Source organism: Poecile atricapillus, chromosome 13, assembly GCF_030490865.1.
Source record: "Poecile atricapillus isolate bPoeAtr1 chromosome 13, bPoeAtr1.hap1, whole genome shotgun sequence".
Classification (NCBI taxonomy): domain Eukaryota; kingdom Metazoa; phylum Chordata; class Aves; order Passeriformes; family Paridae; genus Poecile; species Poecile atricapillus.
In genome coordinates, this window is record NC_081261.1 from 10,624,883 (window position 1) to 10,650,218 (window position 25,336).

Here is a 25,336-nt window from a genome sequence, read left to right on the forward strand (position 1 = left end):
TGGCTCAGCTGTGCTAGAATACAAGACTGCCTTTGTTATGCTGTCAGCAATAATTTATTTTATTTGTTACAGCTATTTCACAATGCCTATCAGTGTACTATTTGTGCATGATTTACATTCATGCAGGTCTATCTCTCTATATCTAAGCCATCAAGAAGCATCACATACACGCTCCAAACAGCAGACGCTGTCATGACACAATTCTGCAAATTAGGTTTTTTCTGCTTCCACTGTATTAATAAAAAGGGAACAGGAAGAGAAGAAATTAGTATTGCCAAATGAAGTCAAATTAACATGAATCAAGAATTACTGCAAGACAAAGTTAGGAAAATACAAGAGCTCAGAGTATAAAAACAAACTCCAACTCTTTGAAGTCAAATAAAAGCAAAGCTTTCTGAACCACGAAAGTAAACACTGTCTAGAACAAAGTCATGAAGGACTAAAAAGATACTATATTGGGAAAAGGTCCATTAAAAATGGAAGAAAGCATGCTCATGGGAGGGGAAGAGAAGGCAAGACAAAGAAAAAGGAGCACAATCATTTGCTGTTTGGCCCTATCAACCATTGAGTCCTTATCTGTGGCAGTATGAACAACTCCCCTAAAGACCAATATCAGAGCTTTTGTATGGATCTGATAAGGAATTCTGTGCCTCAAAAAAAAATAAATCTTTAATGAGAGCACACACATGGTAACATAACCCTTCATCCTTCCCTCATACTGCTTTGAACTAAAGATTTTCTCCTATTAAAATATTCCCAAATTACTAATTTAATATCCCCACCTGTGATAAAAAAACAGCTAAAACACCACACAGTAAATCCCATATTCCCAAGCAAAAAACTGGAGTATCTGCATGTGTAAATACTCACAGATTTACCACCACATAGACATCTGCATAACCCTGGGAGAAAAATGCAGATACTAAAATATTAAACAAGTGTAAGAAATCCTACTTAAATATAGGTATGATTTTTTTTCTTTTAACTGATTAAGTATCCAATTACTCCAGAGTTTCCTCCTTCTGACAAGACAGAAGGGATGATTTGTTAGGATAATCTGTTACCAAAACTAATATTTGAGAGAAGCCTCCCAAATTCTGCACTTTCAGGCCATACCTGAGAGACAGGTACACAGATTTCCAGTGTCAATCCAGGGTCACAGGCCATCAATGAACCAGCAAGGCAGACATTTGGCTAAATGGGACTCACACAAATCCTAGAGCAGTATCTGCTACATACACGGCCATCAGTCCACTAGGAAACATTCTGGAACTCTTTCCACATGAGAAGTCACTTGCATCACATATGTATGAACAGTATGCACTTGCAATGATGCACTAAAGGAGAGGAAAGGGAGAAAAGTATTTCCCAGACTTTGGCAGCTCTAAAAAGAATTCTAAAGAGAGTAACACAACAGCAATTACATAAAAATGTAAGCATCATTAAATTTTTGCTACAGTCCCTACAAATTCACCAAAATAATTCCCACTGGCAAAATAAATTGAAGATTATAACACATGAAGTATCTGAACAACAGCTAAAAAAAAATTCAAGTGTGTACATGCCTAATATGCATAACTTATACACTTTAACAATTAACAAACATTGGAATGTTACCACAACACTGAAAACTTGCCCTAGCACAGATTTTTCCAAACAAAACTATTTGTAGTATCAAGAACTAAAACATTTACTTGAGCAAGACCATGAGCTAAATTTCAAAATAAGTAATTTATAAAAAATTTTTAGCATCTCCCTCCTTAGTTTTGTAGGTCTTAGAAATAAAAACATCCTGTCAAGAAAAATACGTACAATCAAAATCATAGAGATAATTGTGCTACTCGTAAGCAAAATCTGGCATGTGGAGTGTTTAGATGTATCTTTCCAGAGGTTGCACAGATGACAGGAATGAAGCACCAGACCATGCTACTAATCAGCACAGCCCCAACCCTATAATTTGTAATAAATACCCAGGTAAATTGTTCATATATAAACTGCAGGACCACAAATAGAGATGGGGGCAGAAAGGGACTGAAAGCAATTGAAACTCTTGGGGACCTGCAGCTTTGGCTTATCATAAAATACTAATCATGGCTTGGGGAATTTGAGGGGGTTTATGTACAAAAACACAGTCAAAGTGCACAAGCAGCCCCGTGCAGCTGATTTTGTGTGGGTGGAACTGATGATACCTTCCCACCAGAGTAGGAGGGGAGAAATGAAGCCACACTTTTGTCTCTGTACAACTGAATACTTCAAGACAGGAGTCACCACATGGTTCATCCTGTGCAGGCACATCTGAAATGTGGGTCTGATCCTAATGGCTGTACTGAACAGGTTTCAGCTTCCCTGCCCCAAGTCTTGCAGCCTACAGAGTAAAGAGGACAAGTCAGGATGCTGAAAATAAATAAATAAATTAATAAATAAATAAACAGATGAACAAATAAATAACATTGCAATTATTTTTTCCAGTTCACTTACTACCCTATATCCATCTGTCCTTACATCCGCAAACAGAAGTTTGAAAAATCTGTGTCTGTAACAGGAGATTCCATGCTTTGTACCTGAGCAGGTAGCACAAATCCAGACTGGGGACCCCCAGGTAAACCCTGCTATCAAATCAGGGAAAAGCTTTTTCTAAATGTATGTAAACAAAAGTGATTTGACTGTAATTATCTACTCAACAACAAGGAGCAAGAACCGAGGACCCAATCCTGCCAAGTTTTAAGTACATGTTTAATCACAAGTAGTCTCACTGTGGCAGTGTCTCTAAAAGCCTGCCAAAACAGGGCCAAATTAACAAGGGAATTTAGATTTATTTTTTTTAATCATTTTAGAAATACTATTATTTAGATTAGCAAAGATTAGATTTTTTTTTTCCCCCACAATTAAGATACCTTGGCAAATTCAAACCTCCACACAATAGTCTCGTCACTCTCAATGGAAACCTACACAAATGCATGTAAACCCACAAGCAGTCAGTCATTGTGATATCTGACAGTTTAACACTACAAGGTTAAGCAAAACAATTATTTTAAGACTGTTTTATCCAAAACAAGGTGAAAACCATAAGGAATTCCATGACAGCTGCTGGGGGAGAAATTGGGGATGCCTAAAAAAACAGAGAACAAAAAGCCCTACACAGCCACAGATGTTGGTACAGCAAGCAGGAGCAGTGGTGAGCTGAGGTTCTGGGCCAGGCCAGATTACCTGTTCCCCAAAGTCCAAGCCATGACGAGCCAGCAAGGAATGCCAACTCATGAATGAGACTTCTGTGATGAACCCAGTTGCCCAACACTCCAAGCCACATTAGCAAAGGAATTTTACCAACTGAAGAGAAAGAAAGGTCTGAAGCAAGAGGGGAGAGCTGGAAGTAAGGAAAAAAGAATGGACACTAAGACTGCCTCATCATTAATTCAGAGACACAAGGAGGAATGTTCTGGATATCCCAAAGCAAATAACCACTGGGACTGAACATCTGTATTTCACTCACTTGGCTGACTTGAAAGGGAAGTAAGGACTCTGTCCTGGTAGGATGAACTCCAGAGCAGTCTCTGAGCAGCTCTTTAAGTAGCCCTTCCATAATTAACTTATAAGGAAGACCAGGCAAAGACATTCTGCTCTCCATGAAGTACCAAAGAAGAACTGATACTTCCCAGTCTCCAAGAGAAAAACTCAAAAGTGTATCACTTCATAGCACTAATTCTTGAGCACATAAAAAAAGAGAAGAAATTACAGCAAGGGAAACAAATAAAGGAAGGCAAAGAGTAAGTAAGCAAACATACTCTGATCAGACCTTCAACAACTCCAAAAGATATCAAACCTATTTCATGATTAAGTTAATGCTCCATGACATTACCATTCCCAAAAATACATGGTTGATTACAGACTAGCTTGTGGGGAAGGGACAGAGAAGGCACTTAATTGGAAAATGTGTTTTATTGTAACTTACCAGCCTCAAATATTTCTACACTCCCACTCACTGCAGAAACATCTTTATGAAGTCTGGGAAGCATAATTAGCTTGGTTTTGTTTAAATCTGCATCACTGTACAGGTAAGCAAATCCTTTCAGCTCCCTAACTTTTCCCCTAAGTTTTGCATCACTGAAATATGCATCGTTTTACTTTTCGGTGATCTGCTTCTTGTTATTTTTCTTCCAATAGCAGGACCGAAATACTTCATGAAGCGCCCTGTGCCTGTACCCAGCGTGTTAGTGGAGGTTTAAACCACGGCTGGTCCTGAGAGGGCCAGCTTTGGAGAGAAATAAATAAATAACCGAGCTCCAGACAGAAGTCTGTGTGCCAGCCCGGTCTGTGTGCGCACCGCGGACCCCGCGCTGTCGGAACACGGATTTACGCAAGGGAAAAGTGAGAAAGTAAATAAAAAGACCCGTTGGGCAGGAACCGGAGCCGCCTTACCTCCGGAGTACGCTCCGCGGGCTTCTTCCGCAGCGCCTGTTTGATCGTGGGCTCCACCGGAGCGCTCATCCTCCAGCCCTGCGCCCCCCGCCCAGCGGCGCCTCGGAGCGCTCGGCGGGGCGCTGCCGCAGGGCGCGCCGCGATCGCACCGCCGCGGCCCGCTGGGGCTCCTACCCGGGCTCCGCTGCCCTCCGGGCCCACGGGGGACGCACCCCGAAACGTTCCCCGCGCCGGGGCCCGGGCGGGGAACGGACCGGGGGAGGCCGGGGCGGGAGCGGGGCCGGGCGCGGTGCCCGCCGCCGGGCTGGCTGCTCACCAGGCGGGCGGCGCTCGGGGAGCCTCGGGCTCAGCGGCGGGAGTGGCGCTTGGGGTGAGCGGCGGCAGCTCCCGGCGCGTTCCCGGGGCGGCCGACGCCGCTCCCCATCGCGGCGCGAGCGCTCCGTGAGCGAAGTTACCGGCCCGAGCGGGACTCCCCGCGCGCTCGGCCCCCGCGGCTCCGCCCTCCGTGCTCGCACAAGGCGACGCGGACGGGCGAGTTGTTCCACGGGGCCAGAGAGTTCGGAAAGAAACCCCACGGCTGGGTACGAACCCGCGCCTCCCCTGAACAGGCCAGAAGTCACCGCCCCCGCCGTCGCCCGGACCCCCCGCCCCGGGCACCGCCGCGCATCCCCCGGTATGGAAAAGCGCGAGAGCGGGCGCCTTAACCCAGAGAATGAGCAAGAAGAGAGAGGGGCGGAGCGGAGGGGAGTGGGCGGGGCTGTGGCCGCTACCGCCCCCACGCGCCGCGGGGTGCGCGGGGGGCGGGGCCGGCGGGCGGCGCGGGGCGAAGCCTCGCGAGGGTTGGGAGGGGCCGTGCGCGTGCGCGTTGTGGGAGCGCCGCTTCCAGGGCCTCGGGCGGCTCCGAGTTTCTCCTGAAAGTTGCGGTTTTGCTGCCTGTACACCCGACATGAGGCGTTTTCTTCAGTAATCGACATCTGAAATAAAGCATTTTGTGCATCGCTTGGGTTTAGATTATCCGTGAGCAGGCATAACAGCAGGCATGATGTCATGGCATCGCTCCCCCTGAGTTTGAGTGCGTTACCCCTTTCTCTCCCACTACAGCTCGTAGAATGTTGACCTCCGTGATTCCTGAGCTTCTCCAAGGCTTTGGCTTAGCTCGCTCCGGGAGGAGTGGCCTCACCCTCGCGGTTCGCAGTGAGGCCTTGCAGCGCCCGCTCGGGTGCGATCCTGCTTCCCCGCCCGGACTCGCCCAATACAAAGCTCGGCATTAAACACAAGGAAGGTGCTGCTACAGCTCGGGAGTCGTGTTTGGGTTATACAAACTTCTCCAAGCCCTGCATTCCTGGTCCTGACGGCCACTCGGGGACAACAGGAAACAGCCACATACCAAACACGCCTCGCAAGATTTTCCTTCCTATTAGGAGTACGATTCTGATTGTCCTATCGGATACAAGTCGGATTGAGATCAAAGCTTTGCAGCCAAACAACTTGTGCTTACTCTTTTGCTTTTTCCCCTTTCCTTCCTAATAACCAAGAGTGCCTTTTTTCCTGCCCTTTCTCCAGCTACTCCTTCCTGTTCTCTTTACCACTGTGGCACAATTACCTTTGTTGTGCTAAAGGACTTGATTGTCCCTTCCGCGTTGTTTTATAATAATATTTCTACTGTTTTCTTTAAAAATCTGGGGAAATACGACGTTTCCTCCAGTGTAGGCTGTTCTGATGCTGTGCCTGGTATCACTGAAGGCACAACAACCATGGGATGGACAGCCAGGATCTAAAGAACAACTACTCTTAACATCACAGTCATTACACTGCATGCACAGCAGAGAGAATATGAGATGCTCCCAAAACTGACAGGAAAGACACAGGTTTCAGTCTCATAAAGTCTATCAAAACTCATATTCTTTCTCTTTTTTTCCTTCTCTTTGAACTTCCGTCACAAATGTAAGATTTCTAAATATCATGTCTATTATTGTTCCAAAGGTCAGAAGTCTGTACTAGTTATTTGGCAGAAAATGTTATTCTCTTTCAACTTTAGTACATAAAATATTGTTTCCAGTGGTGTGGGAATCTTCAGAGATTCCCTGCCAATAACCAAATGGAATAGAGAGAAAAGTCCTCCTGAGTAACTAAGGAAAAGAACTGAAACATGAATCACTGTCTATTAGGAAATACTTTTTTCTCTTATTTTTCCTTTATTTTGTTTTTTAATCTGAGATGTAATAGCAAATCAAGAGCTTTACCAGCTCAATTTATATTTAAAGATTGAGTAAAAAATTAGTCAATTCTCCCCAGGTGCAGGTGGCTGGGGAAAAAAAACCAATGAACAACTAGCAAGAAAACATCTGATTTTGGTGAAATCTGCGCAGTCACAGTTCTCATGGATCTGGAATAATTTAAGCTCTATTCTTGGTTTTCAGAAGGGAACTCCTTTTACCACCTATTCCAGCTGTTCAGCATTACTACAATGAACATAACACAGAATGGACACTCAGCATGGGAATAAGGTTAGTAGCCTAAAAATTCCCATACTGAACACTGGCCTACAGCCAGGCACAGGAGCAGTGAGGGAGCCAAAAATATTCCATAGGAACCAAAGCTGCCATTCCAATTTATTTGCTTGGCTCAACTGACCCATGAAACAAGACTTCCCTCACTCCAAAAGTACCTGAATTTGGGTAGGTAATGGCTCTAATAGCTACAATTATTTCAGGGGCTATTCCAGCCATAGGGTTTATTTTCCCATCTATCTGGAGACAATGGAAACGAGTGGCATGATCCTCACTGCTTACTGGTATTACAGCCAATGTCTCCCCACAGTAAAGCTGACATAGTTAAACACAATTAAAAGGCTTTCACAAGTGAGTAATTTCAGGGCTGGGATTAAGGGATGTGGCCAAGCAGGACATCTATTGTCCACATAGAGAGGAAAATTTGCTTCCCCTTTCTCTGGATTGTATCCCTGCACAAGTAAAGCATCATCACTTACTGCAAAGTTTTTTAATTGAAAATGAACAACATCTGTATCATGTAAGAATCAGAGGTGCTTTGTTATTAATACAAATGAGTTGCAGTCTCTCAGGAGATTAAATATTTCTGTTTTGAGCATCTGTGAATTTGGGAAGACTAGCTGAGTTATGGAGTATATCTCCTCCCAGCATGTTCCCTCAATTGTTCTGCTTCACTGACACTCCCAAAGATGCCTTTTAATGTAATGCCTTTTGCCACCATGTGCACATCCCAGATTCCTCAGGGTTAAACTCCTTCACCTCTCCCACTGGGAAAGATTCATAATTATCATGCACTGAAATATTTTTAACTTTCATTTTTATATATTCAATATATTTAGTATCCTGTGAGTTCTATTACAGCCCAGCAATTTTCTTCCTCTCATTCTTCAGTCTGTCTGTTAGGCTATTGGTTTTAATTTCTTAGCTTTGGGAAAAAAATCCCTTTGGACATTTGTGCACATCTTTGGCAATAACTACTAGCTAAGTATGTGGTTAACATACCACAAAGGACACACAAATTAATTCTCTGCCTGACTAGAGGAAAACAAAATATTCTGGGATGCCCAATGGGAAAAACCTCTTCAGACAGTTTTACCATATATACCTATTCTGATGATGAACTTCCTGAAAAACTGGGGAGGTAACGGGATCATTAGGAATTTTGTGAGAGCTCAGCTTTTGCAGAAAAGTTACTCTAAAAGAGCAGCCTGAACCATACCTCAGCTGGAGGCAGTAATAATGTCCTAAATGTTAGTCCCAATTGAAGGACACATCTCTCAGCTGAGGGCAGTTTGTGGGAAAGGCTTCATGAAGGACAGGTGGAAATTCTGAAGTAACAAATATTTTATGCTTGAGGATGCACAGTGTGTTAGGAACATGTCACCCTGACCTTTGTGTCACGTAATGCTTGGCCAGTGCTTATGGAGTCTTGGTTCCCAAGTCAGGAACGTTCAGAAAAGGAAACAGTGAATTGGGTTATTTGCTATTTGTTTACTAAGGTTTCTGTGAATACAAAGACAGGCATTGATGCAGTCTCTGAAAGTTACCAGTGAAGATAGTGTTTGTGTTGAAAGAACATTGTCTGTCCTGTGACACTGTCATGTATGTTCTCATCTTTCTCATTTCCCTGCCTTGTCCATATGGGAAATAACAGGTATGGAGAAGGGCATTCCTCTCCCTTGCCACTGCTGAGTGACTTGAAAGGGTCTGTGCAGGGCCTGCCACCAAGCCCTGATGAATGTGAGTGAGTGGGATGAGGTAAGAAGGGACTTGTAGTGTGCAATACTATCAGCAGTGTATGACAAAACAGAATAAGAACTGAACTAAACATTCAAAATAGTTACAAAATAACATCTAAAGCCCAGCTGCTTTGCTCCAAGCCCTGAGTTGGTGACTTGCTACACCCTGCAATGGAACAGCTCCATCTGAAACAAGCTCTTGTATCAATTTTTTTGTGTCTTCTGCCACTTTATTTTTACTACACACAACCTACAGATACATGATTCCAGCCCCAGAATTTTGTTGGCAAAACCCAAAAGAGCATATGGACCTCTCTAGACATTGGAGGTATCCAGAAACAGTATATATTTTTCAGGCTCAAGCCTGAAATAATTAATGATGGGGGTGGCAGTTGCCTACTGTGACTTACTGTAGACAGTTGCCTACTGTGCCCTGACAGTAGGCAGTCTGGATCTGCATGTTCTTTGTTGCTATAATCAGGTTACAGCTTCAACTGAAAGATTTTCTTCATTTGTCATTGGAAACATCATGCCAAAAAAACATTAGAAAGTGGAAGGTGGGTAAAAGAATGGTCTGGGCACAAATAAAGATGACTTAAGTAACAAAAAGAAAGAACAATCTCAGCATGGGAAACTCTCCACCAGAAATTTGGTATCAGTTGCCAATTTAACATATCTTATTCCCATCAATTTTTCGGAGATGTTAAAAGTTGTAAAACTATAAGCTGCAAGAAGATTTCACAAGCAGTGAGGATTTTGTGTCTGTGACCTGTTATAATAACCCAGAGAGAACATGCAATGGGATTTGTCTTTTTTACTGATTAGCTATTTTCAGAGGCAAAAAGCCAAACACCTGCATAACATAATGTGCCCATTCTGTGTATCTGTGGACAACACTTTGGCCAACAATGTTGAGCTGGTAAAAGAACAGGGCATGCCTACAGAGAGAAGCCCATTTAAATATGATAAAATTAGAGTAAGTAGGATTTCAGTCATTCCCCTTTTTTAAGTAAATGGAGTAATTCCCCGAGCATGTGGAAAAATAATAAAAATCTTCTGCCAAAGAACAGGCCAACAGTCTAGACTTTTTCTTAACTAGCAATCATTTAAATTAAGAAACTGTGAATAAATGCCTGACAGGCAATTTCACTGCTTTATGCAATCAAATACATGCTACTTATTTGTGAAAACCTATGAGAAATATTACAGCATTTGAATTGAGACCAAGGCTGGGGAAGACTTGCATTTCTTACTGTTCTCTTGCTGCTGGTGTCAAGGCTCTTTTTAACCACAAGCTTTGCTATCGTAGCTTAGACCACAGTGACAATTCAGCCAGCATCAGATCAGCTTTCCATTGTTTGCAGACATTTGGTGCATTTGTAGGAAGATACAGGTCTCTGTGTTTTGTGCCTGTGTATAAACTACAACTTGATTATGAAGAAATGTTGCACAGTTTAGTAGACTCAGTCCCGGCCTGGGAGCCAGGAATGCTTGGTGAGGTCATTGCAAAGTTATGAAGGCCAAAATTCCCTGTATCATTCTTTGGTTTTAGTCACATTTCAATGCTGTCCATCTGACTTGTTTTGATGAAGAGGGGATAAACAGCTCCTGCTGGCAGGAGTAAGCAAGAGCTCAGCTCCTCCATGCTCTTAAACTGGGTTCCCTCGCCTTGAAGTGCTTGCTGTCAGAGGCAGTTGCTTTTATCATCTGCCTTCACAGGATATCTTGCATCCTTATGATTCCTTATGATCTCTTCTCCAACTTTTAATGACTGTACAGAGCTAATAACATGTTTAGTTCCCTCATCTAAGCACAACATATGAATGAGATGATATCAGAAAATTCACTGAAACCATTAAATCTCAGGCATGTGGAATTTCCAGAAAGTTCCTGTTTTCAGCATGTCAGTTTTAGTCTTCAAATGCAGAAGCATGCAGCCTGCTCACATGATGACAGCAGCATAACAGGACAAACTGTCTTCTGCAGACAAAATCCTAACTATTTTTAACTTTAAAAAGATCTGCAGATGACTCTTCTTCCACTCAATGTGGTTTTCCTCCCTTCCTTCTAGAGACTCTGCCCTTGGTAACATACAGTAATTCTGTGTCAAGGGATATTGATTCCTAACAGGATCCTAAAGCCTGTGGTGGCTTCTTCCAAACAGCCAGAAACTCTCCTGCATCAGACAGCTGAGATGCTCCTGCTCAGAGACCACCAGACTCTCTTTTACCTTCATGCTTCAGAAAGTTGAGAGATCCAGGGGGATGGCTGTCCTTCCTCAGCTTCCTCAGGGAGGGACACAAGCGTGTTCCCAGAGGAACAGCCTCACCAGGGCAGAGCAGGAGCTGAAAGTACAGCACCAGACAGAGCCAACAGAGTTAGACTTCTCCTGGAAGACCTGCTCACTTCTCCATACACCAAACAGGGAGGAACCCTCATTGCAAACCCCACCATCTCACCCTGAGGGGTTGCAGCATCTCCTAGCTGGGATTTCACCCAGGAGGGGAGGCTATGTCCAAAGTACAGCAACTCCTGGAGTGTGTGTAGTCCACAGGGAGGTAAATGTGAGGGGAAAGGGACATGATATTTCATCCTGTGCTCTTCCAGTAGATGGTTGTACTGGTTGTTTTTTTTAAATGCTAAAAGCACAACCAAACCTTGGGTGAAAGGAAACACTGTGTATGGAGCACAGGAAGAATTTCCTTTACTGTAACTCTTAGGGAGAAAAGGAAATGAAAGCAGAGCAGCAGTTATATGAAGGTCAGATGATTGCATGAATCAGAGGGTGATGCAAGTTACCAAGTGCACAGCTGAATGCTCTGCCTAATAAAACAGATGTCACCCAAGTACACAAATACCACTTATCTATGATTGCTTACCCCCATGGAAGTAGTCTTCTTCCTCAGGGAGGCCTGAGGATTTTTAGGAAAATATTTATTAGGTAGGATAGCAGTGATGACATTAATGCAAATGCAGTTTCTTAAGATTTTTAGGCATTTCACTCCATGTAGGTGAAAGCTGAGACACAAACATTCCCTAGTCCAAAACACTGAAGAGGTGATGGAGGCTGCTGTTGGGGTATTTCCAGAGCTGTGTCTGGAAATTTGTTTGCAATTTCCATTAAAAAGGGAAACACAACAAAATTCCTGCAGCAACCTGCTTGGCCCATAGGAAGCACACTGACTTCCAGAAAAATCCTGACACCAAAAACAATCTTGTCAAGGAAATATAATTTTCAATAACTGCATATGAAGTGACTGCACAAGTGGATCCAGCAACCTTTGACTTTTCCAGAATGCTGAATGGATTTGCCCTCCAAGTGCCCTTACTTGCCCTCGGTGTGTCAGGGATACTCTCAGTGCTATAGCATCACTCTAAAAGCCATGGATGGTACCAGCAGATATCTCACTACCTTTGCTCAAACTGCTTTAGTGACTTACTTTTTTTTCCAGAGCTTCTGCCAGTGGCAGACATTTTCCATGGCAGTCCATTGCATTGGAACAGTTGGATTTTATCACTATCTTTATCCAAGGCAAAATTGCCTTTGCAGTAGAAGTGTTTTCTTTTATATAAACTATTGCTGTAGTGGTTGCTACTTTGTGAACTATCATTTGGTCTCATGCTAGGAGGGTATTTCAAAAGTCCTGCACTTTTGAAGAAGGTACCAAGAGAAATGGAAACAGTTTGTGGGTTTGCAGAGTAAGGAGACCCTGAACAGGAACCACCCCAGAGCATTTTCCAGTTGGGGTCTAAAGAAGGATATGCACACACATGGTAAATAATCTACACTCAAAATTGACAAGAGTGTTGCAGTAAGAAACAGAGAGAGCAGAGCTCTGCAGCACCTTGGGCCTGGGGTGGGAATCACCAGTAAAGCCATATCCTGGGGTCTGGCAAGATTGTTAGTGGAGACCAGAGTCAGGGACACCCCACACCTGGAGGTGCAGTGATGGTTGTCTGGCAGATGAAGCTGTCGGTAACTTATACGATAACAGGATCACAGAATAGTTTGGGTTAGAAAGAACCTTTAGAGGTCATCTTCTTCCATCCCCCTGCCATGCACAGGGACACCTTTCACTAGATCAGGTAGCTCAAAGCCCCATCCAACCTCACCTTGAACATTTCCACAGATGGAGCAGACACAGCTTTTCTGGGCATCCTGTGCCAGGGCCTTACCACCCTCACTGCAGAAAACTTCTTCCTTATATCTAACCTAAAATGATCCTCTTTTTGTTTAAAACCATTTAGTTTAAATACCATGGACAAGGACGGGGTGAGGGTTCTGTTGCAGAGTGATGCCCTCGCTGAGATGAGACCATGACCACCACATGCTCCAGCAATGCTGCTCAGCTGCCTCTTGAGTTGACAGCCTGAACAGGAAATAGCCAAATCACGCCTAATGGGCTTTCATGCTTTGACTGTAAGTGATGAAGGCAGAGGATAGACACTTCTGATGGAAGACATTTCCTCCAAACCTGCCTCTCTTGTTTGCATCCTGAAAAAGTGGGAATTCACCCCACATTTCTGAGACTAATGACTTGAACTGGACAAACCCTGCATGGGCTCCAGCAGAGCCCGTGATTCCTTCACTGGAAGGATGAGCTGCTGTAGGAACTTGCAATCCAGTGGTGTTAGCAGCTTCCCAGCAGCCAGCCTGGGAAAAAACAGATAAGGAAGCAAAGGTCAACCTCAAAATATCTGAAAAGCTGTATTTAGGTTAAGGATTATTTTCCCCTGAAAAACGTGTCTGAATTCACAGCTGTGAAGAGCTGCAGTTGCCAAGAGCAATGGGGGTTCTTACCAGCCCAAGACAGAGTCCTTGATTTTAATACTAAATCAGTTCAAGTCTACAGTTCTTAAAAAACTCTGTTTCCAAGGGAAGGGCCTGCTTTTCACTAACCTATAATTTAAGAAATAGTTTGGAGAGTTAAGCTGTATTTTGAAAAATAAATTCTCGTTCAGTCTGATGGCTTTTACAGCCTAACCAGCCTCAGAACAATGTCATCTGAAATGACAAAAATCAAGATCTTTAGTTAAACTGTACTAGAAAAGCAGCTTTGGAGAATAAAATGCATGATCAATAATTATTGCTACACAAGGAACACAGCTATAATTTTTTGTTCACCCAGAATATCTCCCACAAATTTTATCAGTCTTATTGTTATGTGAAAATAGGAGCCCTTATTTGTTCACGTCTTATGGTAGTGATCAAAATTAGACAAGATTTCTAGTTACAGGTGCTATTAATAAATCTGGTCCTTGAAAATGTGGTAGTTAATTTCTTAGGATTCAGTGCACTCAATAAGCTATTGAAAACTGTAATTGCTCATGGCTGTAATTTTGTAGTAATTATAGAAATAACTATAGAAGAAATGCTGAACATGGTCTTTCCAACACATTGAAGATCTCCAAAGTGAAAAGAATCCCTGGCAGGAAAATCAAACACATAAACCCACTGGTACCCTCTGCCCTAAAGTTGCTATAGACACCCTTTTAGTGTACTGACTTCTTGCCATTGCCACCCCAAAGGCCCCAAATGAGGGTGTTTGCTCAGGAGATGTCCCACCAGTGGCTGTGTGTCAGCACTGGGAGCTGGCCAAGGGCCACCCCTGCAGAGACTTAGACTTTGCCTCCAGGTGTCCTCACCACTGCACTCTGCTGGCTCCAGGCTGTTTATAAACCACTTTTCTTTTGGTGACATTAGTGAAAATATTCTAGAAATTAGTTTGATTAGCCAAGAAAACTAAATTAGTGAGCCTTTGGGAAGTAAGAAGCTCATATCTCAAGGAAATGTTCTCACCCTTTTTCATCATTGCAGCTACGTGCATTTCCGTAAGAAACGCTGCCTTCATTTTCAATGCCACTTCAGGAAAACGTTTGTTTTCCAGTAACAACCTAGGACAAACTCCACCTTCAGCTCTTCCACCCGGCCCCAGCATTGACACATTCACGTGTCAGAGCTGCAACTTCAGCCCATCCTGCTCATGCAGGAAATAATGATGAGCAGCACTGTTTGCAATTGCTCCAGCACAGCAAAGCTACACATGATCTGCAGAACTCCCCATTTCCTCCTTAATGCTTTTCCATAAGAAAAAAGCAGGGTCTGTTCCAACCAGTGGAATCAGAGCTCATCCTAAGGATTTAACGAAGAAGGAAAAGCAAGTTCCAGATTAAACAGACACTTTGGTTAGTGCTAGAAACTGAATGGGAGAGTTCCTTCCTCAAAGCATTTTAGAAAGCAGAGGATAGATGAAATCTTCAAACCAAAAAATTCCAGCAATTAAACAATGTCTTTATAGGCTAAAAGGCAGCAGCCCAGGGATATCCCTGACCTCTGGCACTAGGATCCCGTGGCACCGCAGGGTTCCTCCGACTCCATCATCCCCTGTGACCTGCATCAGAGGAAGCGGCTCCCTTCTGTTCACACAAGGTTCTGATTTTGTAAGGCTAAAAAGATGAGCCAGAGCAGGACATTTCCATCCTGCCACCCCTGTCCCATTTTCCTTAAGATTTTTCTTGATCTATAATTTCTGAAGAATTTCTGAGAAGCTTTATCTACAGAAAAGCTGTTACCAAAGGTGCTGTGTTACAGGTTCTTAAGGAAAACAACAGCAAACGCACGAAGGTGATGTGAGAGGTGAATCACACCAGAAGTCCGCACCAGCACTCGGACTGGGCGCTCCGCTCACAGCCGGGAGCCTGGCCAAACCTGGGGCATAGGCAGAGCCGCTGTGCCATAAGAAAAAGGCATCTGCCTATCTCCTGTGCTGCTTTGGAAATCCGGGACGAGCCTGCGGCCCAAATACTTCCTTTGGGATGTTGCAATAAGGGCTGCTGGCTGGGCCGGGATGGCTCATCCGTGCCGCCCGGCAGCACAGCTCTGCCCCGGAGTCACGATCCCTCACCCTCGCTGCTGTCTGAGCATCCAGACAGGCTGTACTGCAGGGCTCCGAGATGGAGATCTGGGGAAACCTGGCCTTGAAGCAAAGCGAGTGTCCGTGCCCGAGTCAGTCCGAGCAGGAAGCGGCCCCGCGGCCGGGCTCGCCCCCAAACCCCCCGGGCCGGTTGTTCAAGCCCTAGCGCAGCGCGGCACTCCCTGCGTGCCGATGGCTCCGGCTGCACACACTGCCCTGCCCTCAGCTGCGGCCACCGCGGGCATTGCTCAACCCAGGGCGGCTTCCAACAGCGGGGAGCGGGCAGAGGCAGCGCCCAGGCGCTCGCGTTCAGCTGCTGTGCACGGCCGGCCATGGCACGTGTCACCACCGTGTCCTCCGAGGCCCCGCAGGACGTGTCACCACCGTGTCCTCCGAGGCCCCGCAGGATGTGTCACCACCGTGTCCTCCGAGGCCCCGCAGGACGTGTCACCACCGTGTCCTCCGAGGCCCTGCAGGACGTGTCACCACCGTGTCCTCCGAGGCCCCGCAGGATGTAGGAGGTGTTGCCGCGTGCCGCACCACAAACCACTCCCGATTGCTTTAGGTGACCTTTCCTTACCACTGACATCCCGAAACACAGGATCAGCTACTTGCTGTCATTGCCTTTACTCCTGCACCTTCTTGTACCATAACTACCGGGGACGGGCATTAAGAGCTCTCTGGACCCTGCTGCATCTGGCTCTCAGGAGCACAGCTGAAGGCAGGAGCTCAGGCAGTGAATCCCCACCCTTGGAGCAGATGTCTTAAACTCTAGCTGGGAACAAATAGCTGGAACACACAGAGGTTGGAAATCAAATTCTGCCACTGTACAAGTATTTTTTTGTAATGAAAATAAATACATGGGAGTAACATGCTGCTCCCTGCTAATATGCTTCTAGGAGGAGATAAGCTGCCAGAGAGGAGAGAGCCTGAACAAGAACCAAGTGGGTGACCTGTAGGTGATGGCTCACATGAAGCTGTTAATTTCCAGAGGCCACACAGCTGTCCATCCTTGCAGGCCAGCAGGTATTGCGGAGGTAGAAAATGCTGCCCAGCAGTGGTGGAAGGAGAGTCACAGCACCTCTTCAACACATGACCCCTCACACCAGCTCTTCCACCAGGCTCCTGTGGGGACCCCCAGCCCCATGGGATGCTCCATGCTGGCACTTTCTGTGCCAGTCAGGACAGGAGCTCTCACTCCTGTTTCCCTCAATGCTGAGCTGCCTGTCCTGCAATGTCTGTTCTTTCCCACTGACCACAGCAGTGGGAAAATTAACCACCCCTATGGGAGAGCTACCAGGCACACTGGGAACAGATGATTTACCTTCCAGCTCCTCTGCCAGAGGACTCTCAAAGCAAAGCCACTGCTGCTGGGGAATCAGCTTCTGCTCCAAAAGCCTGAACAGGTTCCATAGGATTTGAACTTTATTCAGCAGACAAAACACAAAACACTGCTTCCAGTAAAGAAGCATCTGCAGCCAGCACTAGCAACACCTTTCAAAACCTGAAGCACTGGTGTATTTAGATGTGCCTATAGCAAAAGCAAAGATGGTCTTACTGTACAGAGGGAAGACAGGAAGGCTGCAGGGGTGGTGTGCAAAGCCTGTAACTGTTCCAGTACTGCAAAATAAATGAGGGGATGGCTAGAACAGAATGTGCATGCTGCAGCACATAAACAGAGATGTTCCTTGCAGCACAGAGACTCAGAAGACACGTGTAAGTCCAGACTCTCTGCTTACTTTTACCTCCAACTACAAGGCCACTATTTTTAAAAAATGTTTAAGAGAGAAGAAAGCAACAGCAGCTCAGCAGAGAGAGCTTTTAGGAGCTCTGTGCTTTTATGCAACCAAAACTGAGCTGCTTCCCACCCCTGGATCCAGAAATTGTCCTGTGTTTCCTCTGCTGTAGGCCACACAGAAAATAATCATATCCTCTTCTGCAGACCCCTGGGAATAATGTGGGAGATGAGAGGTACTCAGGTGCCTGTGGCTTCCTTCCTGTCTTTGCCTCAGCTAAGTGAATTAACTTTTGGTTTTCTTTCAGAAAAATTAAGGGAATTACAGAAAAGGAGTAACAATACATTAAAAATATTGGCTAGCAAGTGCTATATCCCAGTCTAGCTGAAAAGTTAAAAAGGAAGTAAATTCTGGGCATTAGCATCAGCATTTTCTGGATGCTGCTGTGATTATATTGCTGAATTTACTGCTCACTTGATTGCTGCCAAACACCCACACAGACACATGACTCCATCTACTCTTGCCATCCCCATCAGGAGGACACCTCATGACTCTCTACTCTGGTAACACAAAATTCTCTGCCCTCTGTTGGGTGCACTCAGCCCAAGCCCTGCAGGATAGTGCACAGTGCATATCTCCAGTGTTCCATGGCAGAGCTCCCAGCTAAAGCTGAGCATCTCCTGCTGCAGATTCTGCTGGAGTTGCCTGCTCAACACCTTCAGTGCTGCTGTGGGACTGCAAGCTCTGCCTTGCAAATCTGTCATGGAACAAGTACACCAGGCCAGCAATAACCTGCTGTGTTACCAGTATTAAAAGGCAAGGGATCCTGTGTTCATTGCTTTTGTAGACTCACCCACATGGAGCACTGAGCAACTGATCCAGTGTTACTTGGAATGTCAACAGAGAACACAGAGTCAGAGGAATTCATCCCTGTGCACAGGGAAACCTCACAGTGGTGTTACAGGACCAATTTAAGCACTAAGAGTGGGCTGTTGTGGCTTTCATTCCTCTCAGAGAGGACAAATTCCATTCTTCCAAACACTCCCATCACAGGCATCCTTTTACAGGACAGGACTTGGCAGGTGCAAGTGGAAATCCTAGAAGGCTCCTGTGCTGTCTGTGCTGAATGTGGGACCCGCAGTGTTCCCTGCCAGCAGCTGCTCACTGCAAGACAAGGCCTGGGGACACTGACCTCAGCTTGTCCCTCGGCTCATCCTGCACCTCACATGTGGCAAGGGCACCTGGGGCAGGTACGCACCAGGGTAGGAAACCACGGAGCATTTATCAAAAATAGAAGATGCAGCTGCTTTGGGCAAAAGTTTCCATCTTCTGCTTGTCCTTTTTCCATTCTTTGGGAACACAAGACCTTATTTAACCCAGATGCTCTAAAGCCTCATTTGTACATTCTATTACATCTTCCTAATTGTTTTTTCCTGTTGTATGATTATTACTTCACTTTTCTTGGCAGCACTGTTATCACCATTTGAACTTAGGTTTAATAAGACCTTACAAAGGCTCCTCAGTAACTTTAATTCCTGTGCAGCGGCCCAGAGATACAGAAAAGGGATTGTACTCAGGCAGATGGGCACAAATACAGTGACAAACACAATGGCAAACTTCTTTGCAGATCACTTTAGGAAGCAATGTATGAATTCACAGAATTACTGGGTTGGAAGAGACCTTCAAGATCATCGAGTCCAACCAATGCCCTAACACCTCAACTAAACCACAGCACCGAGTGCCACATCCAGTCTTTTTTTAGACACATCCAGGGATGGTGACTCCACCACCTTCCCTGTGGAGACAATGACTTTCTGCTTATGTTTGTTTACCTCACAAAGCCAAGCATTGGTACAGAGGATCAGTACCTACCTTCCATTTCAGTATTGCTCTCTGGAGGCCAACAACATTCACAATTGAAGAGACAAGTTCAATCACAAATTCCTGTTTGAAACAATTAATTCCTTACAAGACCCCAAATTAAATGGCTGCAGCACTGCCAAGTGCCAGAATCAATGCCCCAAAATGGGGAACTGACAGGAGACAGGTGTCAAATGTGAGATGGTTCACACATCCATGGACTCATAGCACATGTCAGAAAAGGGACACAAGAGGTACCAGAACTAAACTGACGTACTGTATTTATTGCACAAATTTCCCCTAAAATTGGGAATGGTTATTATAATACAAGTGCACATCTTGGGAAATATATACAAAAACAGAAGAGATAACAAGTATGTACATTTTACCCAGCATTTTACAAGTACCACTATCTAAATAATTTAGAGAAAGCAAAAAATTGTCATAAAACATCTCTAAGAACTAATAAGGAAAACATATGCGAGGTGTAAAATCTTTTCTTTTAAACATTTTTTTTGTTCTTAGCAGCCCAGTGTTTGCCAATTGCAACAAAATCAAATTTGCTTATTTGTGTTCCTAGTACACTTAGGTTTCAGCCAGAAAATTAAGACATATTAATAATGGAGATTGGGAATAGTGGAAAAAAGAAATCAAACATTAGTTTTCTATTCACATAAAAGAATCATGATATATTTAAAAAGTCAATGCGATATCCTGTAAAAATCCCTTTTTTGTATTATTTACCAAACAGACATATGTACCACATTGTTCATGTACCCAAGAAGTTAACTCACAGGAAAACTTCCCATCATACAAGGGTTTTGGTTGTGTTCTGCCCACAATACTGCTGAGAGGTGGAGAGGGTGCTGCCATACCAGGAGGGACTGGCACTGTGGGAGGATGACGAGGAAGCTGCATCTGTGGCTGCTCTGTCTGGGACTGACTGAACACATCATTAACACCATTACTGGGTGGTGTTGGGCAGAGGGCAGCAGAAAGTGCCACCTCCTGCTCCTCTCATGTTAATACTCATTGCAAGCCAGGCAAGGGCCTTTCTGGAGAGTCAAACACATTTCAAAGTGACCCCAACAACGTGCACAATAATGGCTCAAATGAGGACCAGTATTCTCCTGTAAGGATCATTATGAGCACAGTCCTGGAGGATGCCAGGGTGAGGGTACAGCTGCCCAGTTCTCTGGGCATGTGCATGATTAACTCACCCAGGGAACCTCCCAAGGAACAGGCAGGAACCCTCCTCTGCCAGCCTCAGCAGCACAGACACTGCCAGGTCACCACTGCCAGTCATGCACAACACGGTATCCCAACTATTGCCTATACCACATATCCTAGCAAAGAGTTAACCATCCATGTTCTGAGTGCAATCCTATATTTCATAAGAAATGTGTTTACACAACTGGGCCCCTGTTTTGTGCTCATTCCAAAAGTCAGATGTAATATAACTGTGTGGCAAAGAAAAGGACACTTGAAAAATGGGAGAAACAAATCCTTGGATCACATATTAAACATGAGGCTTTCCCCTGCAGCAGTCAGTATTAGATTTTATATAGAAAAGAGTTTCCAATGACACTGCCTCTATTAATGTTGGGGTCACTTCCTGATGTGGAATCAGTCCCACATGGAAGGGAGGGGTGGGCTTGCTATGTAGATCTCCCTGGAACAGAGTTTTAGGTAGTACTGAACAGATTTTAAGTAGCACTGAAAAATACTCCACATGAATCATGGCCCCAGAGAAGGAAGGGAGGAGAGTTCTGTCACTGACAGAGGTGGGGCAGGGGTTTCTCTTATTGTTTTCAAGTTTATCAAATGGTTAAAATAGATTTGTACTTGAAGTAACTCTGCAAACAACAATAGCAGGCGTGTTGTACTATTGAAAAGATGATTACAGAATGATGTATTTATAGAAATTTTATAGAGTTTAGCGACCAAGTGAATGTGTCTCCTACTTGTGTGGATAATCCATGAATTTCAATGTACTAAACCTAACAGATGAAAACAGAAGCTAAAAATCATCAACATTAATTGGCTGCTATGACAAATATGCAAAGCAAAGCCTAGAATGAAGTGTGCAGTTAAACTGAGGTAGTAGAGCCTTCAAAAACATAATCCACCTCCCATTGTCTATTTACATTACTTACACCAGGTTGGGTCCATCAGCTACTCATACAGCTATTGTATATACAATGACAAACCAGTGATGGCTGAGTAAAAGAGAAATGCTGAGAATAAAATAAACAACATTTCCTGCTGGTAATTACACAAGTGAGTAGAAAAGGGATTAGAGTCATCTGCAGCAAGGGTATATTTGTCAAAAAATAATTTGGATATTACTACATTATGGTGTAATCAATGTTCATTTTTTTTTTTTTGTAGAATGGTTTTAAAAAATGTATCAATTAGTTTCCTGAGCAATTAAGGGCAATAGTCTACTTGTTTTGTCTCCAATGCTTTGGTACAATTATTTCTAGCTCATTATTTCAATAGCTGACTGACTGCTGTAAAAAGAATATGATGGTCCAAGATTATATGGATCATAAAAAAGTTAGAGGTAATTGTCATGTCGTTCTGGGGAACCTATGGGGAAATTTCAGCCAACGTTCTCTTTAGATTATTTTTGTTTTTAACATTTTGATTAAATTGAGGAAGAAAAGCATTGTTTAATATAAAGCAACATTTAAACATTATAAACATTTAATACTGGTAACAGCATCCAGCCAAGAATCTCCATCGCTAGTTTGTCTGTTGGCCACTTCCTCCATTCCTCCTGTCACCCTCTGTCCCCCACTATTTTGTCTACCCAGGAGAAGGATCATAAATAAATTCTGTAGTCATTAATAAGCTTCTTACAAAAAAAAGCCAGGCCCCTGCTCTGTTCTTCCTCTGGGAAGTATCCAGAATTGTACTATGATGTGAAAAAGTAGAAGTTGTTTACAAATCATTGCAGCTTGAGAATTACAGATCCTAACATGATCCTCATCAGTTGAAGCCTGGCTGAAGGCAGCTGCTCTCTTGTTCAGTTTGTAAGGGGTGATGGCATCGTGTATTTCTCAGAGTAGTTCTTCCTCCATTTCCCAGTATAAATCACAGTCAGCCATCGTGGCAGAAACTGCTAAAAAATGTATCTCATCTCTTCAGCTTTGCTAAAATCTCCACTTTTCTGTGGTGGAAATCTTGGGCTTACTCAGTTTTCCTTTTTCCTTTTTTTATTCTTTTTTATAAATGACCAAGTGGGAGAGGAGAATTCTCCAACTGTTTGCACACTGTGCAGTCATATATGGAGGTGCTGCAGCTCAACAAGCAGTTTGTTTTACTTGCTGCAAAGAGAAAGGAGCCAGAACAAGTTGTCTTCCACTTCGTTTCCAGAGAGGCAAAAAGTCAAAGTCTGTGGCCTCTGGCATTTTAAAGTAGGATCTGGGCAACGTATGGAGAGTGAGTGCTTGCTACAGCTGCCAGCAAGGGGAGGTCGCTGGATTCAATCCTGAAAGGAAGCAGAAGAGCCATGTTCAATCCAGCCTGAAACATCACTGGGCTGAACACGTGTCAGAGCCCACACTGCCTGCTTTGACCCCAGCACTTGTACTTGGGTCATGGGCTACACACTGCAGCTGCCAGATTGTTCCTCCCACCCCTCCAGATGTGCCTGCTCCCACAGTGTCAGCACTGCCTGAGATCTCACTTGTCTTGTGGGCTTTTAACTTGGTGAGGAAGCAGATGGGGAAAGCAAAATTCCTGCCTAACTTCAGAGTAAAGGGAATAACAGTTGGAAGACACAGCATGGGAGCAGAGGACCAGCTAAAGCTGCCATGTCCAAAACATGCTCTGTGTGCCTTCCTGCTCACTCTGTACTCCTGTGCAGGAAAACATACTCAGAGCCTTCCTATAAACACCCCTTAAACAGCTCCTCTGCCCATGCCCCACACCCACAGAGAGGTATTGTGTGCCTTACATGAGACAGAGTGTTTCCTGCCATGTAGGGAAAGTCAGTCTGGAGGAATCAGATGCCCCATGTTGTTCAGTGACAACTGACCAACTAAGAAGGGAGTTTGATAAGCTCCAGAGTGCTGAGCCCATCCTCCTGTCTGCAGGGAAGACAGAAAGGTTGGGGGATCCTTGTGACTGAGCAATGGCTAAGGAGAAGCCTGAGGCCATGGGTAACTTAGGAGTTCTGGTCCCATTTAGTAATCCATTTTGCTCTGCTTAGGAACAAGCCCAGGCAGAGGGTGTGGCACCAGGACACCCAAGGTAGCACTGCTGGGAGAAGTTTGGGACCATACCCCAGCACCACGCCCAGCTCCTTGACATGGACTCTCATCTGGCCCTTGAGATACTCAGACAGCATCTTGCTTTTGAAGTAGAGCTCCTGCAGCCGATCTTCCAGGTGCATCACACACTAAAAAGCAAAGGCAGTTGTGTCAGGGAGAAGACAGAACCAAACCAGAAAGCACAGATCCCATACCCCTGTTGACTGTTCCATGGTCATGTCTAGGTAAGATATTCAGTGGCAGGACTTTCATTTTTTGAGCAGAAGCTTTGATTACATGTTAAATCAAAATTAATGAGGCAGCTGTTTTGATTAGAGTGACATTTCAATAGGCATCAAGAACAGCTGCACCAGAAGTTGCACTGGCTATGAATAAAAAAACCACTATGCAGAGCCTTACATATCTTTAACCTGTGAAGTTAAAGGCTACTTCAAAACCATCACCCTCGTGATTTCCATTTAGACTTACAAAGTTTGGAGATAAATTATGCTTGTAAAGCTGAAGAGTGGAATGAAGCAGGTTGGAGACGAGACTGGAGACTAACACTTCTTTTCCTAGTTTATTCTCAGTCATTCGCCTCTGGCTACTGGCCACTTGCACCGTCCATTTGTCCGTGTCTGCAATAATGCAGACAGCTTCTGCAATGGGCTCATCCAGAACAGGGTGCTAGGAACAAAAAATGAAGAGCAGAACCCTAAGAATGACAAATGACAGCAGTCTTTTCACAAAACTTTGCCATCCTGGATAGTAGGACACCATCGCTGGATAGCAGGATAGCATCCCAGACACTGCTTCTCCTAAAATACATCTGCCCACATTGCATTGCATCCATTAAATGAGGGGTTTTGTCAGCAAGGCACAGTCTTAGAAGGATGATGGCTATTTTATCTTTCCTTACAGGCTTTAAAGCATGTCACTTGCCGACAGTTGCATCTTTTGATATTTGATATAAAGAGTTCTGACATCTCTAAAGTGTATTTTAAACTCCTAAAACTGAAAGAACCAAAAATCCAACTTGCTGTTTAGCATGGCTATGTTAATGAGGTCAAGTTATTCCCAGCTGTCACTGGTTTTCCTTCACGGGAAGCCAGCAGAGGGAGTTAGGAACCAAACCTGTGCCTTGCCATTCCCCCCTGCTGGTGTTCCACCTCTCCAAAGCCATGAAAATGGATTCAAAAACGGGAGTATTTGGAAACTCACTGTCCTTCCCTAAAAAATTTTCTGGGCTGAACTGTTAGCAATTATCTGCTTCCAAAGAGTCATCAAGAACTTCACACAGGCAGACTAGCATAAAAATCTCTCTCAGGCTGTATTTCAGCCACATCTGTGCCACAGCAGCAGGTGCTTCATACTGCTGCCTCTCTCACCTGAAGTTCAATTATACTTCCCAATGGAACAACCACTCAGGGAGCAAGACTCATCTCCTGTCAGGCTGGGCACAGGGTAGGGGCACAGGCATGCAGAGAACAGCCACAGGTCTAATGCACATTGTTAAAGTGAGAAGTAGGGGAAGGGGACTTTTTGGAAGATCTCAGGAAAGTGGCTGTTCACCAGTCTGTTTTTCCTTCTTCTTTGGGGAATAAACTTGACAGGAGCAGATGTCACACTTTCAGTGACAGCCTGCTTTCTTTCCTGGTAAAAGGGGGAGGAAACACCACACTTCGTAGTCATGCCCCAGTTCATCTGGGGAAAAACTGTTGTGGAGAAGAGGTGGTCTCCAAGACATCAGAAACACGAGTTCCCTTCAGACTATTATCTTTACATTGGTTTCTCCTTTTCCAATGAAGACAGTACTATTGGACATATGGAGTAGCATCCTAAAGAAGGAGCAATGTCTCCAAAATACTGAGCATTCGTGATGGAGAACACATTCTGCTGCAC

General features: G+C 44.5%; 2 protein-coding genes across 16 annotated transcripts in view; both read right to left on the minus strand.

Moving 5' to 3' along the window:
* The window catches only part of RAPGEF6 (Rap guanine nucleotide exchange factor 6), a 122,333-nt gene extending 117,785 nt beyond the window's left edge, over window positions 1-4,548 (minus strand). For 11 of the 12 annotated variants that reach the window (XM_058848727.1, XM_058848721.1, XM_058848730.1 and 8 more), the window contains exon 1: window positions 4,417-4,548. In XM_058848727.1, coding sequence (XP_058704710.1) covers window positions 4,417-4,485 — 69 coding nt within the window. In that variant the 5' untranslated portion in view covers window positions 4,486-4,548. Of the gene's footprint in view, window positions 1-1,116; window positions 1,195-4,416 lie in introns of those variants that run through there. The other variant, XM_058848719.1, reaches the window with a different exon arrangement.
* A 14,891-nt stretch (window positions 4,549-19,439) lies between these two features.
* Window positions 19,440-25,336, minus strand: part of FNIP1 (folliculin interacting protein 1) — a 65,275-nt gene continuing 59,378 nt past the window's right edge. For all 4 annotated transcript variants that reach the window (XM_058848733.1, XM_058848731.1, XM_058848732.1 and 1 more), the window contains 3 exons: window positions 23,924-24,121; window positions 23,468-23,583; window positions 19,440-22,671 (listed from right to left, as the gene is read on the minus strand). In XM_058848733.1, coding sequence (XP_058704716.1) covers window positions 22,593-22,671; window positions 23,468-23,583; window positions 23,924-24,121 — 393 coding nt within the window. In that variant the 3' untranslated portion in view covers window positions 19,440-22,592. The remainder of the gene's footprint in view (window positions 22,672-23,467; window positions 23,584-23,923; window positions 24,122-25,336) is intronic.